Source organism: Cervus canadensis, chromosome 9 (assembly GCF_019320065.1).
Source record: "Cervus canadensis isolate Bull #8, Minnesota chromosome 9, ASM1932006v1, whole genome shotgun sequence".
In the NCBI taxonomy this organism is placed as follows: domain Eukaryota; kingdom Metazoa; phylum Chordata; class Mammalia; order Artiodactyla; family Cervidae; genus Cervus; species Cervus canadensis.
In genome coordinates, this window is record NC_057394.1 from 8,935,343 (window position 1) to 8,957,305 (window position 21,963).

Genomic DNA, 21,963 nt, shown 5'->3' on the forward strand with positions numbered 1-21,963 from the left:
GTCCATGGGGTTGCAAAGAGTCACACGACTGAGTGACTGAACAATATAATATGTGCATGTATATTCATCATGGAAATTTAACACAATGACAAGCTATATAATTTTTAATGACATCTTATGTATCCAAGAAAGGAATTATAGAGTTTTGATCATCTACATGACCCTAAAACCTAGACATAATAGTGATACTCTGCCTCATTGATTTTTCTATTAAAAAGAAAGTGTATAGAATGTGTAGTTCTGTGAAGATTACTGCTGATAATCAGAAGAGACTGTTCCCCACTAAATGTATCTGGTTTGCTTGTTTATATTGAATAAAATCAGGTAAATAACCACTAGAGCCCCACACTATATCCTACACAGTGGGCTTAATGTTTTAATAGAAATAAATAATTATCATAACAAAATTGTCATAGTTGCCACACATTTCATTTTAAGGTCACTTAAAGAAATCGGGATTGAATTCATGTCCAATATTCTATTTTAATTTCAAATAGATTTTGACAATATTTGTTGCAGTGTTTACTGGGAACTTTCCTTAGCCAGAAAATATCGCCAGTTTTCAATTTACTGCATAAAAGTTATGCAAAATGTAATAAAAATTGTCCACTTATTTGGATCATTTTCTATCTTTGACACAAAATGTTCTGTTGCCGGAGACAAACCATTTAAGCAAGATCGCTGACTGGAACACACACAAAAAAATATTCACTGTTTCTGGGGAGTGATACACTTCTCTGGACTATGGATCAGAAAATCCTCAGGTTATCCCCCCAAAAATACTATATTTATTATTTTCCATTGAGTTACTTTGTGCCATCTTTTTTTTAAAAGATTAGACAAAATTATGAAATTCAGCTTCTGAATTTCTTTTCCTTTCTGCTTTGCTGAATATTAAAATAGCAAGAGGAAAGGCAGGATGAAATAAAGAAGGGAAACAGAGATAACTATTTGCCTGCTGGAAAGGAGAATTCCTACCAAGTCATCTTGCCTAAGATCTTCTTTTCTTGGCTTGCTTCCATTATATTTAGCAATTTCCTTCAATGTACACAAATTAGGCCTGTAGTTTAGTAAACGCTGCTTCTTCATAGGATTGAGAGATTAAATATCAGATTTAATATGGACTGTCCAGAAAAACACCAGTCTGCAGGTGCACAAGGCACCTGCACTTTTGGTTTCCTCATGAAGGTAGAAAATGTCCCAGCACATCATGAAACCATGAAGAATGATGGAGGCACTATATTTAGTTCTCCTACAATCCCAATCTTTTTCTCTCCATATTATTTTTTAAATAAGTTGTGTGTGTGTGTGCATGCGCATACAGTCAGATCCAACTCTTTGTGACACCCCCTGAACTGTAGCCCCCCAGGCTCCTCTGTCCATGGGATTTCCCCGGCAAGAATACTGGAGTGGGTTGCCATTTCCTTTTCCAGGGGATCTTCCCGACCCAGGGATCGAACCTGTGTCTCTTGCGTCTCCTGCATCAGCATCCTGGATTCTTTACCACTGTGCCACCCTGGAAGCCCTAACAAAGTCATAATAAATAGCATTTACACTGCTGAGGTTTTGTGAAATGTGGAACACATATACAGTTTAAGACATTCTAATAAGTATTTTCTGAGTACAAAGGAAGCAAATAATAAACAGGCTTTTTCTCTTCCTAGATATTATTTTTCTATTCTGGGTCATTCCATTGTTTCAGAGCACACATAAAAGCCATAAAAGAGACACTGAAAATTTAAGGTGTGCTCAGAGATCCATGGGAGACACCCTGGGGATCCAGAGACTAATGTCTCATCATTTAATGTCTATAATACGACAAAATATATAGACTTCTGCTTCTGGCATGATTTCCCAATTCACTGATATTATCCCCATTTGGTGCATCACTGAAAGTACGATGATTCCTTCTGAAAAAGGAAGAGTAAAGAAGCTTATTTTACAGGATCATTTCTGCGTTTTCTTTGGCTGGGGAGCTCAGCAACTGTGTCTGAAAGGTCATAATTCAGTGTATGACGGTTCCAGGGTTCTCAAGCTCTGAAAGACACAGGGGATGGATCAAACTGAATACTTAGGAGAGAGTAAATCTGAATCCCACTCTCCTTCTCAAAGTTGTTGTTGTTAAGTCCCTAAGTCATGTCCAACTCTTTTCGGCCCCATGGACTGCAGCACACCAGGACTCCCTGTCCTCCACTAACTTCCGGAGTCTGCTCAAATTCACGTCCCTTGCGCCGGTGATGCTATCTAACCATCTCCTCTGATCCAAAGAATGGCGCCGACGTGGGGATCAGACCCCTGCTTCAGTGCCCCCACCTGCCGAGGGCAGGTCCGGTCCTACTAACACTCCTGTTTCTCCCCCTGGTTCTTTTGTCCTACCGAGTTTTGTGTGGTTCTATATGCTCTTTTCCGGTGGTCAGGTACTGCTGCCCGCTCTCAGCTGGTGTTCTGGAAGCACTTGCGTGTCTGAAGGTGTATTCCTGATGTATTCGTGGAGAGAGATGTCCTCCATGTCCACCGACTCCTCTGTCATCTTGTTCCTCTCTAACCATTTCATTCCTGCTGCCCCCTTCTCCTTTTGCCTTCAGTCTTTCCTAGAATCAGGGCCTTTTCCAGTAAGTCAGCTCTTTGCATCAGGTGACCAAAGTATTGGAGTTTCAACTTCAGCATCAGTCCTTCCAATGAACATTCAGGGTTGATTTCCTTTAGGATTGATTGGATAACAGTCCTTGTTATCCAAGGGACTTGCAAGAGTCTTCTCCAGCACCACAATTTGGAAGCATTGGTTTTTCGGCCCTCAGCCTTCTTTATGATCCAACTCTCACATCCATACATAACTACTGGAAAAACCACAGCTTTGACTACACAGACCTTTGTTGACAAAGTGTACTCAAAGTACTGCTCAAAGGAAATACTGGGTTCTCTTGTCTATACATTTCCCACTTCACTTACAATAAGATATCTAATTAGGCCTCTGGGAACTTTAAAAATACAGTCAAAATCACACTTGGTGGTGCAGTACTTAAAATGTTTGGAGAGCTATCCTCTTAACAATTTTTTTCAGTTCACAAAACCACACAAAAAAGTTAAAATTGTTAGCTATCCACTCTACATTGTATAGGAGATCTCCAGACCATATTTACCTTGTATAAATAAAACTTAAACCCACTGAAAAAAAACTCCCCCATTTCCTCCTCCCCACTCCACTGTCCCACTCCCCACTCCTCCCCACTCCACTGTCTGCTTCTGTTAGTTTGACTATGTTAGATAGTCAATGTTTGCTTGTGCTAAGCATTCCTGCGTACACACACAGAGGAAAAGGACACAGGGGCATTTACTGGATATGTTTATCACCTTGACTGTGCCGATGGCATCACAGGTATATGCACACATCCAAATTAATCAAATTATACACATTAAATATGTGCAATTTTTTGTTTTTTTATATCAATATCTCAATAAAACTGATAAAAATTTTATTAAAAAATTAAAAGACCCTCCTACCCACAAAAATTGACAATAATTTCTTAGAGGACTTCCAACTTTAAAATTTTTTTCTATTTCAAATAACAATTGTATCTCTCTATATATAAATAAGAAAAATGACAGCTACAAAAAAAAACTATGTAGAGTAAAAAACACAGGTTAAAAAAAATGCATGCATCACAAAAAGCTTCTCTGGTTGATCAACGCAAGAAGAGGTGTGCTTTGCCAATAAAAAGAAGAGATAAATGATAGCTTAAATTGAAAAATCTCCAGATGGTGCAAATTTGGCATGCTATCCATTTTTCAAATTATGTTCCTAGGTGAGGAAACTGAACCAACTTGCTTAATTCATTAATTAAGGCATACTAATTGATAAAAATGAGGACATGGTTCCTATTTTCCAGAAGCTGCAATATTAAATAATTAGCTTCCATTTGTCATTCTTCTTCCACCTCACACCTCCCCTTGTGGGGGTGTATGGGTATGTGTGTTAAGGGCCAAAACATATGCAATATCTCTTAGAACAAGTCTGATGAAAGAGAACCAAAGGGTACAGAGGACAGACAACAAAAGCTCATGGGACTTCAGTACCAAACAAAACGATGACTTAGACACAAGGACAAATGATGATCAAAGAAGGCAAATACTGCAAACACAAGCTTCTGAATATTAATGCCTGCAGATAAATCATTTGTTTTCATGATTATAGAAGTCAATAAGACAAGTTTGATAAACAGTAAAAGTTTAAACACAAACAGAAAATACACCAAGGAAAGCTAACTAATTATTTAAATTGTCACTACTGGTAGGCAGAGGGAAACCCTCTTCCACTCCTGATACAATTATTCTAGAGATTATAAATTGCTTGGGAAAGTTTATTAAGAAGTTATAATATATTTTTATCCATTTAAATGTTTTCAATCCACATCCAGTCCTTCATGGATCACAGCCTTGTCATGACAAAGTGGCCTGCATAACTCAAGGAATCTATGAGCCACGCCATGCAGGGTCACCCAAGATGGACCGGTCATAGTGACAAGTTCTAGAGTCCAGTGGAGGATGAAATGGAACCCACTCCAGTATTCTTGCCTCGAGAATCCCAGGAACAGTATGAAAAAGCAAAAGATAAGATATCAGAAGATAAGCCCTCCAGGCCAGAAGGTGTCCAGTATGCTACTGTGGAAGAGCAGAAGGCAATAACAGCTCCAGAAAGAATGAAGAGGCTGGGCCAAAGCAGAAGCAACACTCAGTTGTGTATATGTCTGGTGGTGAAAGCAAAGTTCTATCTATAAAGAATGATATTGCCTAAGAATCTGGAATGTTAGGTCCATTAATCAAGGTAAATTGGATGTGATCAAGGAGATGGCAAGATTGAACATTGACACCTTAGGAATTAGTGAGCTAAAATGGACAGGAATGGGCAAATTTGATTCAGATGACCATTATATTTACTACTGTGGGCAAGAATCCCTTAGAAGAAATGGAATAGTCCTCACAGTCAACAAAAGAGTCTGAAATGCAGTACTTGGGTGCAATTTCAAAAATGACAGAATGATCTTGGTTTGTTTCAAAAGATGTACTTTGCATCATAGGAGATTGGAATGCAAAAGTAGGAAGTCAAGAGATACTCAGCATGACAGGCAAGTTTGGACCTTAGAGTACAAAATGAAACAGGACAAAGGCTAACACAGTTTTGTCAAGAGAACATGGCAGTCATAACAAACATCTTTTTCCAACAACCCAGGAGACAACTCTACACATGGACGTCAGTAGATGGGCGATATAAAAATCAGACTGATTGTATTCTTTGCAGTTGAAGATGGAGAAGTTCTATACATTCAGAAAAAGTAACACCTAGAGTTGACTGTGGCTCCAATCATGAGCTCCTTATTGCAAAATTCAGGCTTAAATTGAAAAAAGTATGAAAAATCACTAGATCATTCAGGCATGACCTAAATCAAATACCTTATGATTAAAAAGTAGAAGTGATGAATAGATTCAAGAGTGCCTGATAGAGTGCCTGAAGAACTATGGGCAGATCTACAACACTGCACAGGAGTCAGTGACCAAAACCACCCCCAAGAAAAAGAAACGCAAGAAGGCAAAGTGGTTGTCTGAGGAGGCCTTACAGAAAGATGAGGAAGAAGAGAAGCACAAGGCTAGGGGAAAAGGGAAAGATACACCCAAGTGAGTTCCAGAGAATAGGGAGGAGAGATAAGAAGGCCATCTTAAAAGAACAGTGCAAAGAAATAGAGGAAAACAATAGAATGGGAAAGACTAGAGCTCTCTACAAGAAAATTGGAGGTTTCAAGGGAATATTTCATGCAAGAATGGGCATGATAAAGGTCAGAAATGGTAAGGACCTAATGGAAAAAGTGAAAATGAAAGTTGCTCAGTCATGTCCAATTCTTTGTGACCCCATGGACTGTATAGTCCATGGAATTCTCCAAGCCAGAACACTGGAGTGGGTAGCTGTTCCCTTCTCCAGGGGATCTTCCCAACCCAGGGATCAAACCCAGGTCTCCCACATTTCAGGTGGATTCTTTACCAGCTGAACCACAAGGAAAGCAAGCAGAAGAGATTAAGAAGAGGTGGCAAGAATGCACAGAAAAACTATACAAAAAAAGGTATTAATGAGCTGGAATCACAATGGTATGGCTATGCACCTAGAGTCGGACATCCTGGAGTGTGAAGTCAAGTGGGCCTGAGGAAGCCTTACTATGAACAAAGCTAGTGGAGGTGATGGAACTCCAGCTGAGCTATTTTAAATCCTAAAAGATGATGCTGTTAAAGTGTTGCACTCAATATGTCAGCAAATTTGGAAAACTCAGCAGTAGTCACAGGACTGGAAAAGTTCAGTATTCATTCCAATCTCAAAGATGGGCAATACCAAGAAATGTTAAACGATCATACAAATGCACTCATTTCACACGCTAGCAAGGTTAAGCTCAAAATCCTTCAAGCTAAGCTTCAGTAGTACTGTGAACCAAGAACTTCCAGATGTACAAGCTGACTTTTGAAAAGGCAGAGGAATCAGAGATCAAATTGCCAGCACTACTTGGAACATGGAGAAAGCAAGAAACTTCTAGAAAAACATCTACTTCTTCTTCATTGACTATGCTAAGACCTTTGACTGTGTTGATCACAACATACTGTGGAAAACTCTTAAAGATATGGGAATACCAGATCACCTTACCTGTCTCCTGAGAAACCTGTATATGTGGATCAAGAAGCAACAGGTAGAACCAGACATGAAACAATGGACTGGTTCCAAATCAGGAAAGGAGTAAGACAAGACTATAAATTGTCACTCTGCTTATTTAACTTATATACAAAGAACATCATGAGAAATGCTGGGCTAGATGAATCACAAGCTGGAATCAAGACTGCTGAGAGAAATATTAACGACCTCAGACATGCAGATGAAACCACTCTAATGGCAGAAAGTGAAGAGGAACTAAAGAGTCCCTTGAAAATGGTGAAAGAGGAAAGTGAAAAGGTGGCTTGAAACTCAACATTTGAAAAACGAAGATCATGGCATCCAGTCCCATCACTTCATGGCAAATAGAAGGGGAAAAAGTGGAATCAGTGACCTATTTTATTTTCTTGGGCTCCAAAGCCACTGCAGACAGTGACCGCAGCCATGAAGTTAAAAATGCTTGCTCCTTGGAAGGAAAGCTATGACAAACTTAGACAGCATATTAAAAAGCAGAGAAATCACTTTGCTGACAAAGGTCCATATAGTCAAAGCTATGGTTTTTCAATAGTTGTGTATGGATGGATGTGAGAGTTGGACCATAAAGAAGGTTGAGAGCCGAAGAACTGCTGCTTTTCTATTGAGATGCTGGAGAAGACTCCTGAGAGTCCCTTGGACAGCAAGGAGATCAAACCAGTCAATCCTAAAGGAAATCAACTCGGAATATATATTGAAAGGAATGATGCTGAAGCTGAAACTCCAATATTTTGGCCACCTGATGTGAAGAGCCGATTTACTGGAAAAGACCCTGAATCTGGGAAAGATTGAAGGCAAAAGGAGAAGGGGGCAGCAGCACCATGGGCTCAGTGGACATGAGTTTGAGCAAGCTCTGGGAGATAGTGGAGGACAGAGGGGTCTGGCCTGCTGCTGTCCATGGGGTTGCAAAGAGTCAGACATGACTGAGCCACTTAACAACAACAACAAATCCACAGCTAAGAATAACACTTAGGGTTTATGCAAATATTCTGCTATAAGAGTATAAAGTATGACATTTATCACTTGAATAAGAGACAATTTAGATTTCTAATAAAAGAGGGTTGATTAAATTATTTTGCTATGGATACAACCATATTATGGAATGCTATGCAGCCATATCAATAATTTTGCAGAAGAATATTTATAACAAGAAAATGTATTCACTGCAAGTTGTTCAGAAAGTTGTTATAAGAACACATTAACAAATTAGAATGTTAGTAAATTATCTTAAATGACAGCTCTTGCATCGAAGGGCCTGGATTTAAATTTCTATGAAAACTCGTACCTCCTGCACCTACTAGGTAAGATGACAGATTGTTCCGGTTTCTTCTTTTGTGAAAAGTGGAAGAATTATACTTCTTCCTACCTCACTGTGTTTTGGAAATGTTAAAAAAGGTAATGCATTCAACGCTCTTAGCATTTTATTGTGCCCATAAATGCTATTGATATTAACAGAATAATATAAATGCATCACTTATAAAATATACATATATTTATGTTTGATTTTGCCATACCATGGAACATATGGGGTCATAGTTCCCCAACCAGAGATTGAACCCATGTCCCTTGCAGTAGAAGCATAGATTTCTAGCCACTGGACTGCCAGTGAAGTCCCTATTTATGCTGATTTAGACACTCATACTGATATGATATATTCAATATATATACAGTAATAAACATCAACTTTTTAATACTTATCTCTTTGGATTAAAGTGAGATTTTTGTTGCATTTGCTAGCTTGTTTGTGTTGCTTTGGCTGCATTCCCTAATCCTGCCTGCAGAAGAGAGTATGATCAGGAGTTCTGCGGCCATAACAAACAACCCCAATGTCTCAGCCACTTGAAACAACAAAGGTTTATTTCTCACTTGTGTTACAGACCTTTGGTTGGTCAGCAGACATCTCCTTATTTAGAGGCCCAGACTAATGATCAGCCACCATCTCAAACCCTGCAAATCTCCACGCCAGGGAACACAACACCATGACATCTCTCACTGCCTCTGCATCCTCCGCTCCGAACTGATAACATCCCTTTTGCTCATATTTTCTGGCCAAAGCCAGACACATACCCAGGAGAATCTCAATAACAATAAATGTGTATTTTTAACCAAGAAGAGTTGAAGACTGATGTGTAGACATCACCTGTGTCTGTGTGCTCAGTCATGTCCAACTCTTCTGCGTTTGGAGCGGAACACTGATAGGAGAATTGAGACAGTTGCACCCCACCCCCCAACCCCAGGAGCAGAAATTAGGATGAATCACTGGATATCCACACTGACTCCAGGAGAATCATCTAACTACATGAAGGAACAGAAATCAAGGAATCACAGGATTAACCAAGAATTTAAGACATCCTCTAAATTATTCCCCTGCCTTTAAGACATAATGATCACATTTAGTCATCACTGGTGCAAGCAAGTAATCTAATTTGATTCTACCAGGAGAATTGCTTTTTTTTTTTCCCTTGGCCCCAGCTGGCGAGCTGCTGAGGCTCTCCGGCTGGAGAACCGATGGGCCTTGTAATTGCTTTCTTCACTCATGTAACCACAGCTGCAGTTGTCATTCATAAACTGCAAAACTAATCCTTTGGAAGTTTCCATCTTGGCCATTTGCTTTAAAACCTCCAGTGCCCATGAGTTTGCAGATGTAGCCCTATGAAAAACAAAGTCTCTGACCACTGGTCCGAGCGCTGGCCTGCCTGTCAACATCCTTGGTCTTCATTCTCAAAATTCTTACATTTTGTTACAGTTCCCTGGAAAACCACTTCACTCATCAATATCTCTGTGAGGAAACTAGAAGAAACTTGAGAAGCTTACAATCAGTAAAGAGCATCAAAAGGCTTGAATAAATTACAAAAATAAAAATAAAAAATGTAATTCTCTACATATTAACACCTTTTTGGTATAATAAACTTTAAGTATATGCTAGTCCTGAAAAATAGGAACTAAATAAGGACTCTTCAGAAAGGCAGGGGACAAATATGTTTGTCAGAGTTTATTAGACATTGATACGTGAAGTCCATAAATGATTCTCTTGCGCTAACATCATATAAAAATTCAAGACAAATGGAAAACCTTGGCAGATATATATAAATAACACAGACATATCTACACACACTTAAAGTCATTTTCTATGTTTAAGATATTTTATATGCTTTTCTTATTTTTCTATTATATAGCTTGCTATTCTTAGCAATAAATAAATAACAGTAGTCCAAGAAACACTGATTTTTTTAGTCTTTGTTATTTTAAGAGCATAATAGGCTTGCTGAAGCACTAGAATCACCATATTTTACTAATGCTGGTATAACAGTGGTTCCCGTCTGGGGTTATTAGTGAAGGATGGGGCAAGTCAGAAATGTTCCTGAAATTAAACACTCCTTCCACCCATGTTTTATCCTCTTTCTTATAATCATTAGGGATAAATATCAGAGTATAGGAAAATAGTATGTTACAAATAATCTTGGAGACTTGGGAGGGTTTTCTACCTACCCGTCAAAAAAATAATAGTAGAGAAAAGATGACATATGATAATAAATAATGGTGGGAATGTGGAGAAATTGGAACCTTCATACACTTCTGAAGGAAAACTAAAATAGTATAGTAACTTTAAAGCCAGTGTTACGGTACATCAAGAACCTAAACATAGAACTCCATATGACACAGCAATTCCACTCATGGGCAGATGTCCAAGAGTAATGAAAACCACAAAAAACACAAAAATTTTCTGCACAAAACCTGTATATAAATATTCATAGAACAGTATTCACGATGGCCTGAAAGTATAAACAAGTCAAATGTTGACTGACAGATGAGTGGATGAACAAATGTGGTATATCCATACAGATGAATATTATGCAGCCATAAAATGAGGTAGTGACACATTATAATGCTGAAAACATTAAGTGAGAAAAGTCAGAAGCAGAAGAATAGATCTCATGTTCAGATGCGATATCCAGATCAGGCAAAAGTACAGAGACAGGAAGAAGATTAATGATTTCCAGGGGCTGAGTGGAGAGAAAACGGGAGAGTGACTGGGAAGGGGTACCAAGTTTCTTTTTGTGGTGATGAAAATGTTCTGGAACAAGTCAGTGGTGAAGGTCAGAGAATTCTATGAATACAGTAAAAAAAAACAACCCTCTAAGTTGTACACTTTGACATAAGTGTAAATTTTATGACATTTGAATTCTATCTCAAAAATTCATTTTTCAAAAAAAATACAGCCCTGCAACATAAAATTAATTTTTAAAATTTATTTAATTGGAGGCTAATTACAATATTGTGGTGGTTCTGATCTAACATTCACGGAAGGGAAATCATTGTCCTTTTCCTCTTTCATGAATAAAATTTGTAATAACTTCAATTACCAGTTCTTCTGAAAGCATATTTCACATTAACTTTGCCATTTTCGCATGAGAGGTGAAATTGTATTTCTTATTTTGATAAATCAAAAACAATGAAACCAGCTTTCCCCTAGATGAATCCTTCCTTCTCCTCCAATGTGTACTGATCTGGTATGAAGAACACACCTGAGGCTACATGCCATCCAAGAAGAGGAAAGCTTATTCCAAGAGGTCTGTTTATATGATGCTTCCTCAAAAGCCAACAGTACAATTCAATAGGATGTTATTAAGTTTCACAAATGTCAGTGGACAATTAGATGGTTATATTGATAAAGCTCTGAGCAAACATCCAAACTTTTTTTTTCTTCTTTTAATGCAGCATTGAACTAGATGGAAATTGAACAAATCTCAAAGCTAAAGTAGACTGAGTGTGTGTGTGTGTGTGTGTGTGACAGAGAGGAAGAAAGAGAGAGATAGATTATAGTTCTCCACATTTTCACTCATGGATACTGGAGTCATTATTCTGAAAAGGCAAAATTTTCCGCATTCAGGAATCTCAGCTACTTTTTAAATGATATGTGTGAGCGGAATTCACTCGACTCGCAGGATTAGAGGTGGTGGATGGCAAGGCCTGAGACCCTCACTTACCCCTTCCCGAGCAGGGCAGAGTGGCACTTCCTTGGCACTTTCTGATGCTCTCCTCCGCTGACAGTGGGCAGGAACGTGGGTGTTCACACTTCTTCCCAAACCAGCCTACTTTGCAGTCACATCTTCCACAGTTACACTGCCCGTGACCTTCACAATGAGAGTAAGAGTATACATGTATACTAGTGTATGTAAAAATGTGTTATATATACACACATACACATGTATATGAGAAAAATATACTAAAGTCAGAATTCGTTTCCAAATAGTGAGTGTCACAAAGAAGTCAGGATTCCCATCAGCACCACAGAAAACATTAAGGCAAAAGTCCATTTTCCAGCAATGTTCTTAAATACCCGAGCTATATTGATTGATCATGAAGGGTAAAGAAAAGCAGCAACTCCAGATCAGACACACAGGTTCGGAGGGCTATCAACTTCAATCTATCAAAATCCAAGCGCATGAGATTGAATTAGCCTGCTGGGGCCCAAATGGAGGGTTTAATGGATCTGGCGATTAATTCACACGGAGGGGAGCCACAGGAAACGGAAAGCGATTTGTTTTTGAAACAGGGTCTCAGCTCCTGGAGTCTCCCAGACTTTATTTTCATGACCTTTTTATTACCCACAACCCTTGAAGACTAATTTCATACACACAAAAGAGGTCAGGAAAGAAATTAATTTCTTTACACATGGACACAGAACCTGCAAAAAACTGTGATAAGTGGTGATATGGTGTAGCAGAAAATTGACCAGGTTACCAATCATATAAGTAGGTTCAAATCCTCACCCTACTCCCTACAGAATACAGCTGGTCAAATGACAGCCTTTTTGACATTTAGGTTCTTCATTTTAAACTGCATTATCTATCCACATTTATCACGAAGTATATAATGTATCTTAAAATGCTACATAAAAATGAACTATTGTTATTTTTATTCATTTGAGCCCACACATCTAACCAAGTAGAAACAGAAAGGAATGAATAACTTAGCTGAGTTTTTTTTTTTTAGCTGAGTTTTTCTAACTCTTGATAACTGTTCTGAAACTCATTATTACAAATGCAAAGTAAAGTAGATTTCAATAATTTCTCCAAAAATGCACGAAGGATTTTAAAGGAAGTGGAATCATACTTTCCTTAAGTAAATCAAGTGTGTTGCTAATGGATGAAAAATCCATGCTATTTTGTATTTCGCATTCAGTTTAGTTCAGTCACTCAGTTGTGTCCAACTCTTTGTGACCCCATGGACTGCAGCACGCCAGGCTTCCCTGTCCATCACCAACTCCCAGTGCTTACTCAAACTCATGTCCATTAATATTAATATATATCACAGAGTATGAAAACTGGCCTTCAGTGAAGACTGGCCTGTTTTATCAGTATCTCATGAGGTCTGTGGGCAGATGTCCATCTGTCAAGTTTGAAGCATCCGTCTATCAGGAAGCTTTTCATTATAAACTGGCTTCTTCATGGAATAAATCATAAAATCATACGTCAAAGTAGGATGAGCTATTAGGGGCCATGGAACCCAAATCTCTCATTTACACTAAATTCCATTCAACAAGTTTATTGAGCACCTACTATGTAACAGAATCTATGGAACAAATTGCTGTTGATATTAACACTTTGTCTTAGAGCTCATAATTTTAAAGGAAAATTTTTTGATTACTAATAGATACATACATATGACATGTGACTATGATCATTTAGACCTTCAAACATAAGAATTTTTATTATAAAAATTTAACTTATTAGCACTTATATCTCTGAGGTTATTGGGTTGCCTAGCTTCTGGCCATTTATCCTAGCTTACAAAGTTCCTCCCCATCTTCCCTGTCCTCATATAATTTTTAGAGCAAAATTTGCACAGAGCTGTATTGTCAATGCATAGATAAAAAACAGCTTTTAAAACAAAATCTTTAACATTTAAAGTACAATCAATTCTGCTGTTCTCTGAGAGCCGGTGACTTTGAAATTCTGGTAGACAAGCGGCATCATTTGTAGGGTACTTGAATGTGCCAGGAGGATGCTGGACAAAGTACAGAACATGCTGCCATTTGTGGAAGACGAGCTGACACTTCAACAATAAAACTGAAAAAATACAGTTAGATTGAAAGAGGGGGAAAAAAGCTTTCCTCTTGAAAGTTTAAAATAGTTGTGGAAGTTAGAATAAAGCATCCAGTAGGTGAGGAGGCCAGGGAATTCCTAAGTACGCAGGAGAAGGCCACCTACTGCTGCAGGTGCTTGGCATTCACAGGCAGTGAGAGTCCTGATCCCTTGGCACGTGGAATACAGTCAGAGCCTGTGTGGAGGAAGATGGCGACTGGCGGGAGGATATTCTGAAGTTCTATAGTTGGTGTAAGAGCAGCCATTCCAGGGACGTCCCTGGTGGTCCAGTGGCTAGGCCTCCACGCTCCCAACGCAGTGGCCCAGGTTGGATTCCTGGTCAGGGAACTAGATCCCGCATGTTGCAACTAAATATCCTACAGCACGCCACCGTGAAGATCCTATGCATCGCAAATAAGACCCAGTGAATTCAAATAAATGATAAATTAACCAATCAATTAATAATAAATAATTTAAAATAAGTAACCATTTTTTAAAAAAGAATAGGCATTACTTTCTGTCTGAGGTTCATTCACATGTCAAAATTAAAAAAAACATTGCAGTGGCATAAAACAAATTCGTGAAGATGGTCAGACACTATTAATAGAGATTCTTGAAATTAAAATCTGGTCTAGTTAGTACCTTAAGAAGTCAGATTAATTGTGGGTGCTTTAACAAATGTTCAAAAGATGTACAGATGCACTAGACCTAGAAGAAATCTCTGCAAGCCTTTCCCCTTGTTGCCCTCATATTCACTCTCTTCTCTTTTTGTTCTGCTTACCTCGCTTAGTCCTTATTCTCTGTGCTTTTCCCCCTAATATTATGCGGCTTCACTTTTCTGTCCCTCTCCTATTTCTGTGCACTTCTACAAGCTCTAGGGGAAACGTGGCCCGTAAGGTCTTCACCTCTGTTTCCTGAGCATTTAATGCAGCATCACGGACCTTCTCAAGGATTACTACTCTGAGTTTATGCGTCACCTCTAGGCATCACCAACTCCAAACAAAAACAGGAAGAAGATATAAAATGTGCCCTCACTTTCACCATATGTGTGATGATCCTTAAGCTTCTGGGTCTTGGCCTCAGCCTTGGACCCCAGCCCCTGCCTCATCTGAGCAAAAGGCACTCTCAGAAACAGCTGCGGTCGATTGTGTCCACACTGGAAAGAACTGATGGGATACTGTCATTGCTTCGACTGGCCTGGGCTGAAAGGTCTGGCCTCTAAATAGGAAAGGATCAAAGCGGGAGAACACCGCCTAGTTCAGGATAGCCCCCGTGCCTCCTCAAATCATCCACGACTGTGCCTTCTACACTTTGCCACCAGAAGCCAACATCCACTGAACAAGTTCAAGCTGGGGAAAGAAGGGTTATGAAAAAAATGAATGACTTCAGTAAAACATTCACAGTGAAAGTAATTCCTGAGAGTCAGTGGATATACAGCAACCAGTTTAAATGATGAAATAGTGGCATACAGAATGTTTTTGAAGGTTTCATTGTTTGGGGGAAAAAAGTAGGTATACCTGAATCCAATACCCCAATGAAGATCACAGAAGAAGCAAATGTAAAAGTAATACAGAAAAGTAATACAGATGGTAACGACAACCTTATATGCAAAACAGAAAAAGAGACACAAAGTACAGAACAGACTTTTGAACTCTGTGGGAGAAGGTGAGGGTGGGATGTTTCAAAAGAACAGCATGTATATTATCTATGGTGAAACAGATCACCAGCCCAGGTGGGATGCATGAGACAAGTGCTCGGGCCTGGTGCACTGGGAAGACCCAGAGGAATCGGGTGGAGAGGGAGGTGGGAGGGGGGATCGGGATGGGGAATACGTGTAAATCTATAGCTGATTCATATCAATGTATGACAAAACCCACTGAAAAAATAAATAAATAAATAAAGGGGAAAAAAAAAGTAATACAGAAAAGGCTTAAATGTAACTCTAGTCTAGCATGGTGAAAAATAGTATTGACAGTGGTATTGCTAATCTAAATGTTGACCAGAGATTAACTTGATGAGCGAAAACATAAACAAAACTATGCTTTCGCAGTTGTAAAAATTATATTTTATATTCTTCAATAACTTAAAGTCACATGCAGCTGAAAATAAGTTATGGATTCCACTCTAAATGAAACTGTACCTTTTTCTATTAAAATTCTTCACGGTATTTCATCAGTGGGTTTAGGAAATTAGTTAGAAATGCAAGGTATCAATACCAGATTCTGAAGCAGGTATTTAGCTTTTCAGAAAAGACAGGAAATCAAAACTTGAAATTGCAATTTCTCTTCTGAGGTTACTAGTTTCTCAGTTTTATAGTGATAAAATGAAAATGATGAAAATGCTTGTTTTTGATTCATAAGTTTAGAAATGATAAGATCTACTTATGAAAATCCTTTAGACTGTCATAACATACTATATCAGGGTCTTTTGTAAACATATAGAGAAAAAGGCAAAAGTGAAGAAGTTAGGAGATCCATGTCCTCCATCTAAATGAGTCACTGGTTCATCTTTCCAGGCTTCATCTCACTTTATCTTTAAAATGAGAGAACTAAAAGAAGTGAATTCTACCACCCTGACCTGAAACATCATGTTTCAATGCTAGCGTGTCAAACCTAGGTGTGTACATATACACATATATGTTTGTCCTTCAGGAGTTCATTTCATTGATTCTAACAAAGATTCTTTTAAAGTCTGTAGACAAGAGAATCAACAAAATAGAGATGAAAGATACAGAATGTTATTGTTTTATTGCAGATATTAAATACATGGAACGTACATTAGAGAACTGCTTTCAAAGACCTATGAACACTCCTTAGACACACACACACATTCATGACATGTGAAGAATGACAGTGTCTAGTGTTGGCATGTAAATAGGATCACAGCCAGAACTGCATCACAAGGGTGGGGAGTTGGCAGCAAGAGGCATCAAAGAGCATCATGCAATGCTGAGTTTTAGGGGCTTCCATAATGGCTCAGTGGTGAAGAATCCACCTGCCAATGCAGGAGGCATGTGTTCGATCCCTGGTCCAGGAAGACCTATAAGCTCTGGAGCAACCAAGCCCAAGCGCCACAACGACTGAAGCTGTGCTCCAGAGCCTGGGGACCGCAACTACTGAGCCCACGCATCCTCGAGTCCAGAGCTGCAATCACCGAGGCCATGCGCCACAACTACTGAAGTCTGCGCGCCCTAGAGCCCGCGCTCTGTAAGAAGAGAAGACGTCGCGACGACAAGCCCACTCTCCGCAAAGCGTGAGTCGTCCCCGCTCAGCCCGCCCAGCAACAAAGGCCCAGCACAGCCAAAAATATTCTCTTTAAAAAAAAACAGCAAAACTTACTTAAAAAAACAAAACACTGAGCTTTAAAGGCTCTCAAGAAAGTGTAGAAGAGGTTTCTGACACCAAAACTTTTTTCTTTTGTTTGGTGATCATTGCACTCTTTTGTGTTAAGCTATATAACCTCAGAAACATCAACCCAGGACATATGTAGTTCCATCCATTCCGGAATGCTCTCCTTCCACAGAGGCTATATCTCTCCTTGAAAATGATAAAAAAATGCTCTTGAATTGGAATCTGATTTTTACAAGTTGCTTTTCACAAAGAAGTATGAAAACCACAGAGAGAAAAAGTTGGGGAAATGAATTCGATCTAACTAGCACTTGTCATTTTTTTAAAAAATCCACTTGATATATTATTTTTCCCTTTCAAGACAACATAAACTAAATGTATGTAACCATTTCCTTGCATTTCTTCCCTTAACTCTTTGGTAATCCACAAAGACAAATTTCCTCCCATAACATGGTTCTACCAAATGAGTCTACTTTCCAAACTAAGGGAACTCTAGGCCAGGACTAACCTTATATTTTCATCATTTTGCTAGGCAGGAACAAGCTGAAAAAGTGGAAAGTCACACTGCAGCGTATATTTTCCTGTTTGGGAATTTGGCAAAATGGATCAGACTAAAGCAGTCATCAGGAAGAAAGGAGTTATTTCAGAAACAGAAAGCCAGTTCAGGGGAGCAGTTCATAGAACTGGAATACCAGAGCAGCTGATATACTTCAGGATGGCTGGTCATGCCCTTGTCGTTTCAGTCACACTCAAAATTCATCTAGAGTATCCTCTTTGAGGCATGTATATGTGTGTGAGGCATGTATATGTGTGTGTATCTTTGTGGGTATGTGAGTCATATTTGCATATGGATGAATTCATGTATCAATGAACAGGAGTGAAAGAAGTGACAAATACACTTTAGCAGTGAAAGTAGAAATAAATACAACTTATTTATTTGGAAGCAGGGATCATATTTTAAAATTTGTATCACATCTCCTGTACCCATCATAGATCAGGCACAAAATATTTACATTTAAGTGCATTATTGAATAGATGAATGGAAAGAGTGGGAATGAATAAATAAAATGAGAAGGTCAGTTAAACGAGCCAACTATAATCCAATGGGAGATTTCTCTTTGACTTAAATAAGCTCAACACGTTCGGGGTGGCTGGAATGGGAGCTACAAATAAAGCTTCATTTTATCTAAGTCTTATTACACTCCAGCCTGGCATAAAGCACTAGAGAATATCCACATCCTTGGGGTACTTCTATCTCATATCACTAAGGTACCACCACACTCAAGAGTCAATTGAATGGCTCCCTTCTCATGGTGCAACTCTGGGCAATTGGGAAAATTGTGAAGACTAGTAATTTACCAAGCATTGTATATAGAATTCTAAAGATTTCATAAGCATGAAGAAACACTCCAGAGATTGATGCCCACCCCAGATCAAAACAATGTTCAGAGAAGCTTAGTTTTATAAGAATTTTGAGCACCCAAAGGACATCTCTTCTTTACTGAAATAAAGTAAAATTGAAGCATCTTCTGTGCATCATTTGGAGATTAAATGACAAGAGCACTTCAGCTAAAGTTGTTTTCAGGCGACACTTAAGGGCGGTGTGAACTTTGTCAAGTCGCTAATTTCTTTGAACGTTCCCTCTTACACGTAGATAATAATGTATCTCTGTCTGAGTTAGCGCGAACATAAAATGAAATGAGGTGTGTGAACGAACTTGACAGGTGTCTCTCAGTGCAGGATCTCGGTTAATGAGTTTCTTCTTGCTTAAATTTCTCATGTTAGGTGTGGGAGGCAGACTGTGGAGAACTGGCCACATTCAGCTCACTTAATAAAGGAATAATAAAATCACCATCACAGCCTGATGTCTTATTGTTTAAATCACAGCCTACGACCCCATCACCTCTGTGAATCCATTCAGGAAATTCTCCCAAGCCCGGAGGATCATCAGAACAGGGCGAATCTTCTGCAGGGGAAGCTACAGCGGCCAGCTCCCCTTGGCCAGGCCAGAGGAATCTTTGCAGTTGCATCATCATAAATAAATAGGGCAGCTCTTTTATCTGCCTTTGCTGGCAAACTTTCTGGAGAAAGAGTTCCCTATCTATTTCCTTATACCAACCAAGCAATCAAGCATGAAGATGTGTCTAGGCCTCCTGGATTGTCCCATGTAAATAAAATCTATTACTCCGTTTTTGCTGAGTGACATTTTTTAAGATAAATCTGACTGCTTATTGTTTTCCTTTGCACTATTAGAAATTCTGGTAGGGTGCTTTTTTTTTTTTTTTTCTTTTCATTTAGATTGTGTGTGCTTAGTCACTCAGTCACGTCCGACCCTTTGTGACCCCATGGACTGGAGCCCGCCAGGCTCCTCTGTCTGTGGGGATTCTCCAGGCAAGAATACTGGAGCGGGTTGCCATGACCTTCAACAGGGGATCTTCCCAACCCAGGGATCAAACTCAGGTCTCCTGCATTGCAGGCAGATTCTTTACAGACTGAGTGACCAGGGAAGCCCAAGAATACTGGTTTGGGTAGCCTGTCCCTCCTCCAGGGGATCTTCCCAATCCAGGAATGGAACCAGGGTCTCCTGCATTGCAGGTGGATTCTTTACCAGCTGAGCTACCAAGGAAGCCCCTTGCATTTAGATTACAGGCTCCGTGTCAAGGATTATGTTTGTCTTCTTTATTGCTGGAACCAGTGACCCAGATGCAGCACAGATGCTGGCAAATAGTAGCTGGTCCATAATAGAATTTTTGAATCCACTAATTAATATTCAATTGTAGACTTAATGCAGAACAACTTTTAGTATATAAATTATACCAAAGAAGCAATGCAACAAACTACCTATGAGAACCATATTGTCTTTAGTTTTGCACCGTGTTAATAGCAGTTGCCTTAATGGTACCTCTTCTGTTCGAGGTCAGGTCTGCTAGCTTTGTGTTCTCACTGCTGAGTATTAGATACGCCGAGGTAATAGTTCTTTTTGGTGAAAGACTAGACTGCTTTTCAGAGAGTGGGTGTGTTTTCATCTCAAATCTTTGCCCAATGTGGCGAATTCTCTAAAGGTTTTTCAGGTTGATATTAGGAGTCCTATGGGTCTCAAATTCTTCAGAAGGCACATTCAGTTCTTTCACGGTTTCTGGGAGAAGCAGAATAAATCTTGAAAAGAAGGAAAGGAACATTTTCTTATTTAAAAACAGGAATTAGGGACCTCCCTGCTGGTCCAGTGGCGAACACTCCGAGTTCCCAGTGCTGGGGGCCCAGGTTTGATCCCCAGTCAGGGAACTGGATCCTACATGCCACAGCTAAGACCCAACACAGTCAAATAAAAGAAAGAAATAAATCTTTTTTAAAAAGAATAATCATAAAAAAATAAAAACAGGCATTAGGAAAGCACTTACCAGAACAGAAGTCATCAGAATATCTGTCATAGACAGCTCGGCAGTCCCTCTCGTCACACTCACAGGTGTCCCCATGAATATCCCCCCAGTCTCCAGTGGGGTCCACATCGTGGCAGGAACATTCACCACACACACAAATCCCTAGAGGGGAAAAATAATTTTGTATGGGTCGAATGAAGAAAAATCATGAAAGAAAGCATCTTACACATTGTTCTTTCTTCTGTTGTTCACTTTATATTTGGAAAATATACGTGTTCAGGAAATATATTCTATAGAGGAAAACACCATCCAGAGTGGACAGTAGAGATCCTTCATAAACAAAAGTTATTATCCATGCGGACACTTCTGTGGGATTGCAGGATGTATCAGGAGCATCGTGCTGGTAGGACTCAAAGACAACACCAACACAATTAACATAAAATGTCACCCTTGCTCTCAAGAGGCTTACAATTTATTTGATCAAAAAAAAAGCTAATAAAAAAAACTAGCATGTGAAGCACTAATGTTTTGTAAACTAGGACATAAATACTCTAAGAGTTGGGAAAGTGGAAATCAATGTGAGCAGAAGTAATTAAGGTAGATGGTCTGGATAAGAAGCGAGAAGGGGAAATGTTTTAGGAGGTTTGGAGGTAGAACAATTCAAGAGAGGTCAAGAAAGCAAGAATGAGCAAAGGAAGGTGGGGACGGACATGGGATCCTAAGTAAACCTGACCCACTGGAGCAGAAGGAGCATATCTAGGGAGACTAAGAAGCAGACATGGCTGGATCAGACAAGCCCAGGTTATAGAGGACACTGGTATAGGCGGACAGATAGAACTCTGGCTTTTTGGAGATGTGTATAGAGAGGTGTTAAGTTGTAAACCATATTAACTTTGTGTGAAATATTAATAATCATCTTTAGGGCAACCAGCTGATTATTTGTGAAAGGAACAAAGTTAAACCCCTTTCTTACCTCTCCCATCAAAGTCAATTCCAACTAGACTAAAGATTTAAGGATACAAAACCACAAAATATAAAATAAAATTCATCTTTATTCAAAATCTTCAAAGCAAATTATTTAAAGAAAAAATAAAAGAATTAATGACATAAAAATCTAAAATTCTGGCTGGGGGCAAGACACCAAAAATGAACTAAACGATAAAAACAGCTGAAACAAGTAGTCATACGTATTTAAAAGACAAAGCTACTTTCACAAACATAAGCCATTCTTATGAATGAATTATCTAAGGACAAATATGCCTACAGAAAAATAGACAAAGGACACTAATTGGAAGTTTTGTAGAGAGAAATAATGATGATAGATGTATGTAAAAATGCTCACCACTCAACCTATAATGATTAAGGGTTAAGAGAACTTTAAACAACAGTGAGTTAGAATTATTTCAGACATCAGATAGACAGAAATAAAAAAGATT

The 21,963-nt window shown here is 39.0% G+C and overlaps 1 protein-coding gene across 2 annotated transcripts in view; it reads right to left on the bottom strand.

Annotated features, from left to right (window-relative positions):
- Positions 1 to 21,963, bottom strand: part of ITGBL1 (integrin subunit beta like 1) — a 213,014-nt gene that overhangs the window by 84,506 nt on the left and 106,545 nt on the right. For both annotated transcript variants that reach the window (XM_043477360.1, XM_043477361.1), the window contains 2 exons: positions 20,549 to 20,689; positions 11,704 to 11,850 (listed from right to left, as the gene is read on the bottom strand). In XM_043477360.1, the coding sequence (XP_043333295.1) occupies positions 11,704 to 11,850; positions 20,549 to 20,689 (288 nt within the window). The remainder of the gene's footprint in view (positions 1 to 11,703; positions 11,851 to 20,548; positions 20,690 to 21,963) is intronic.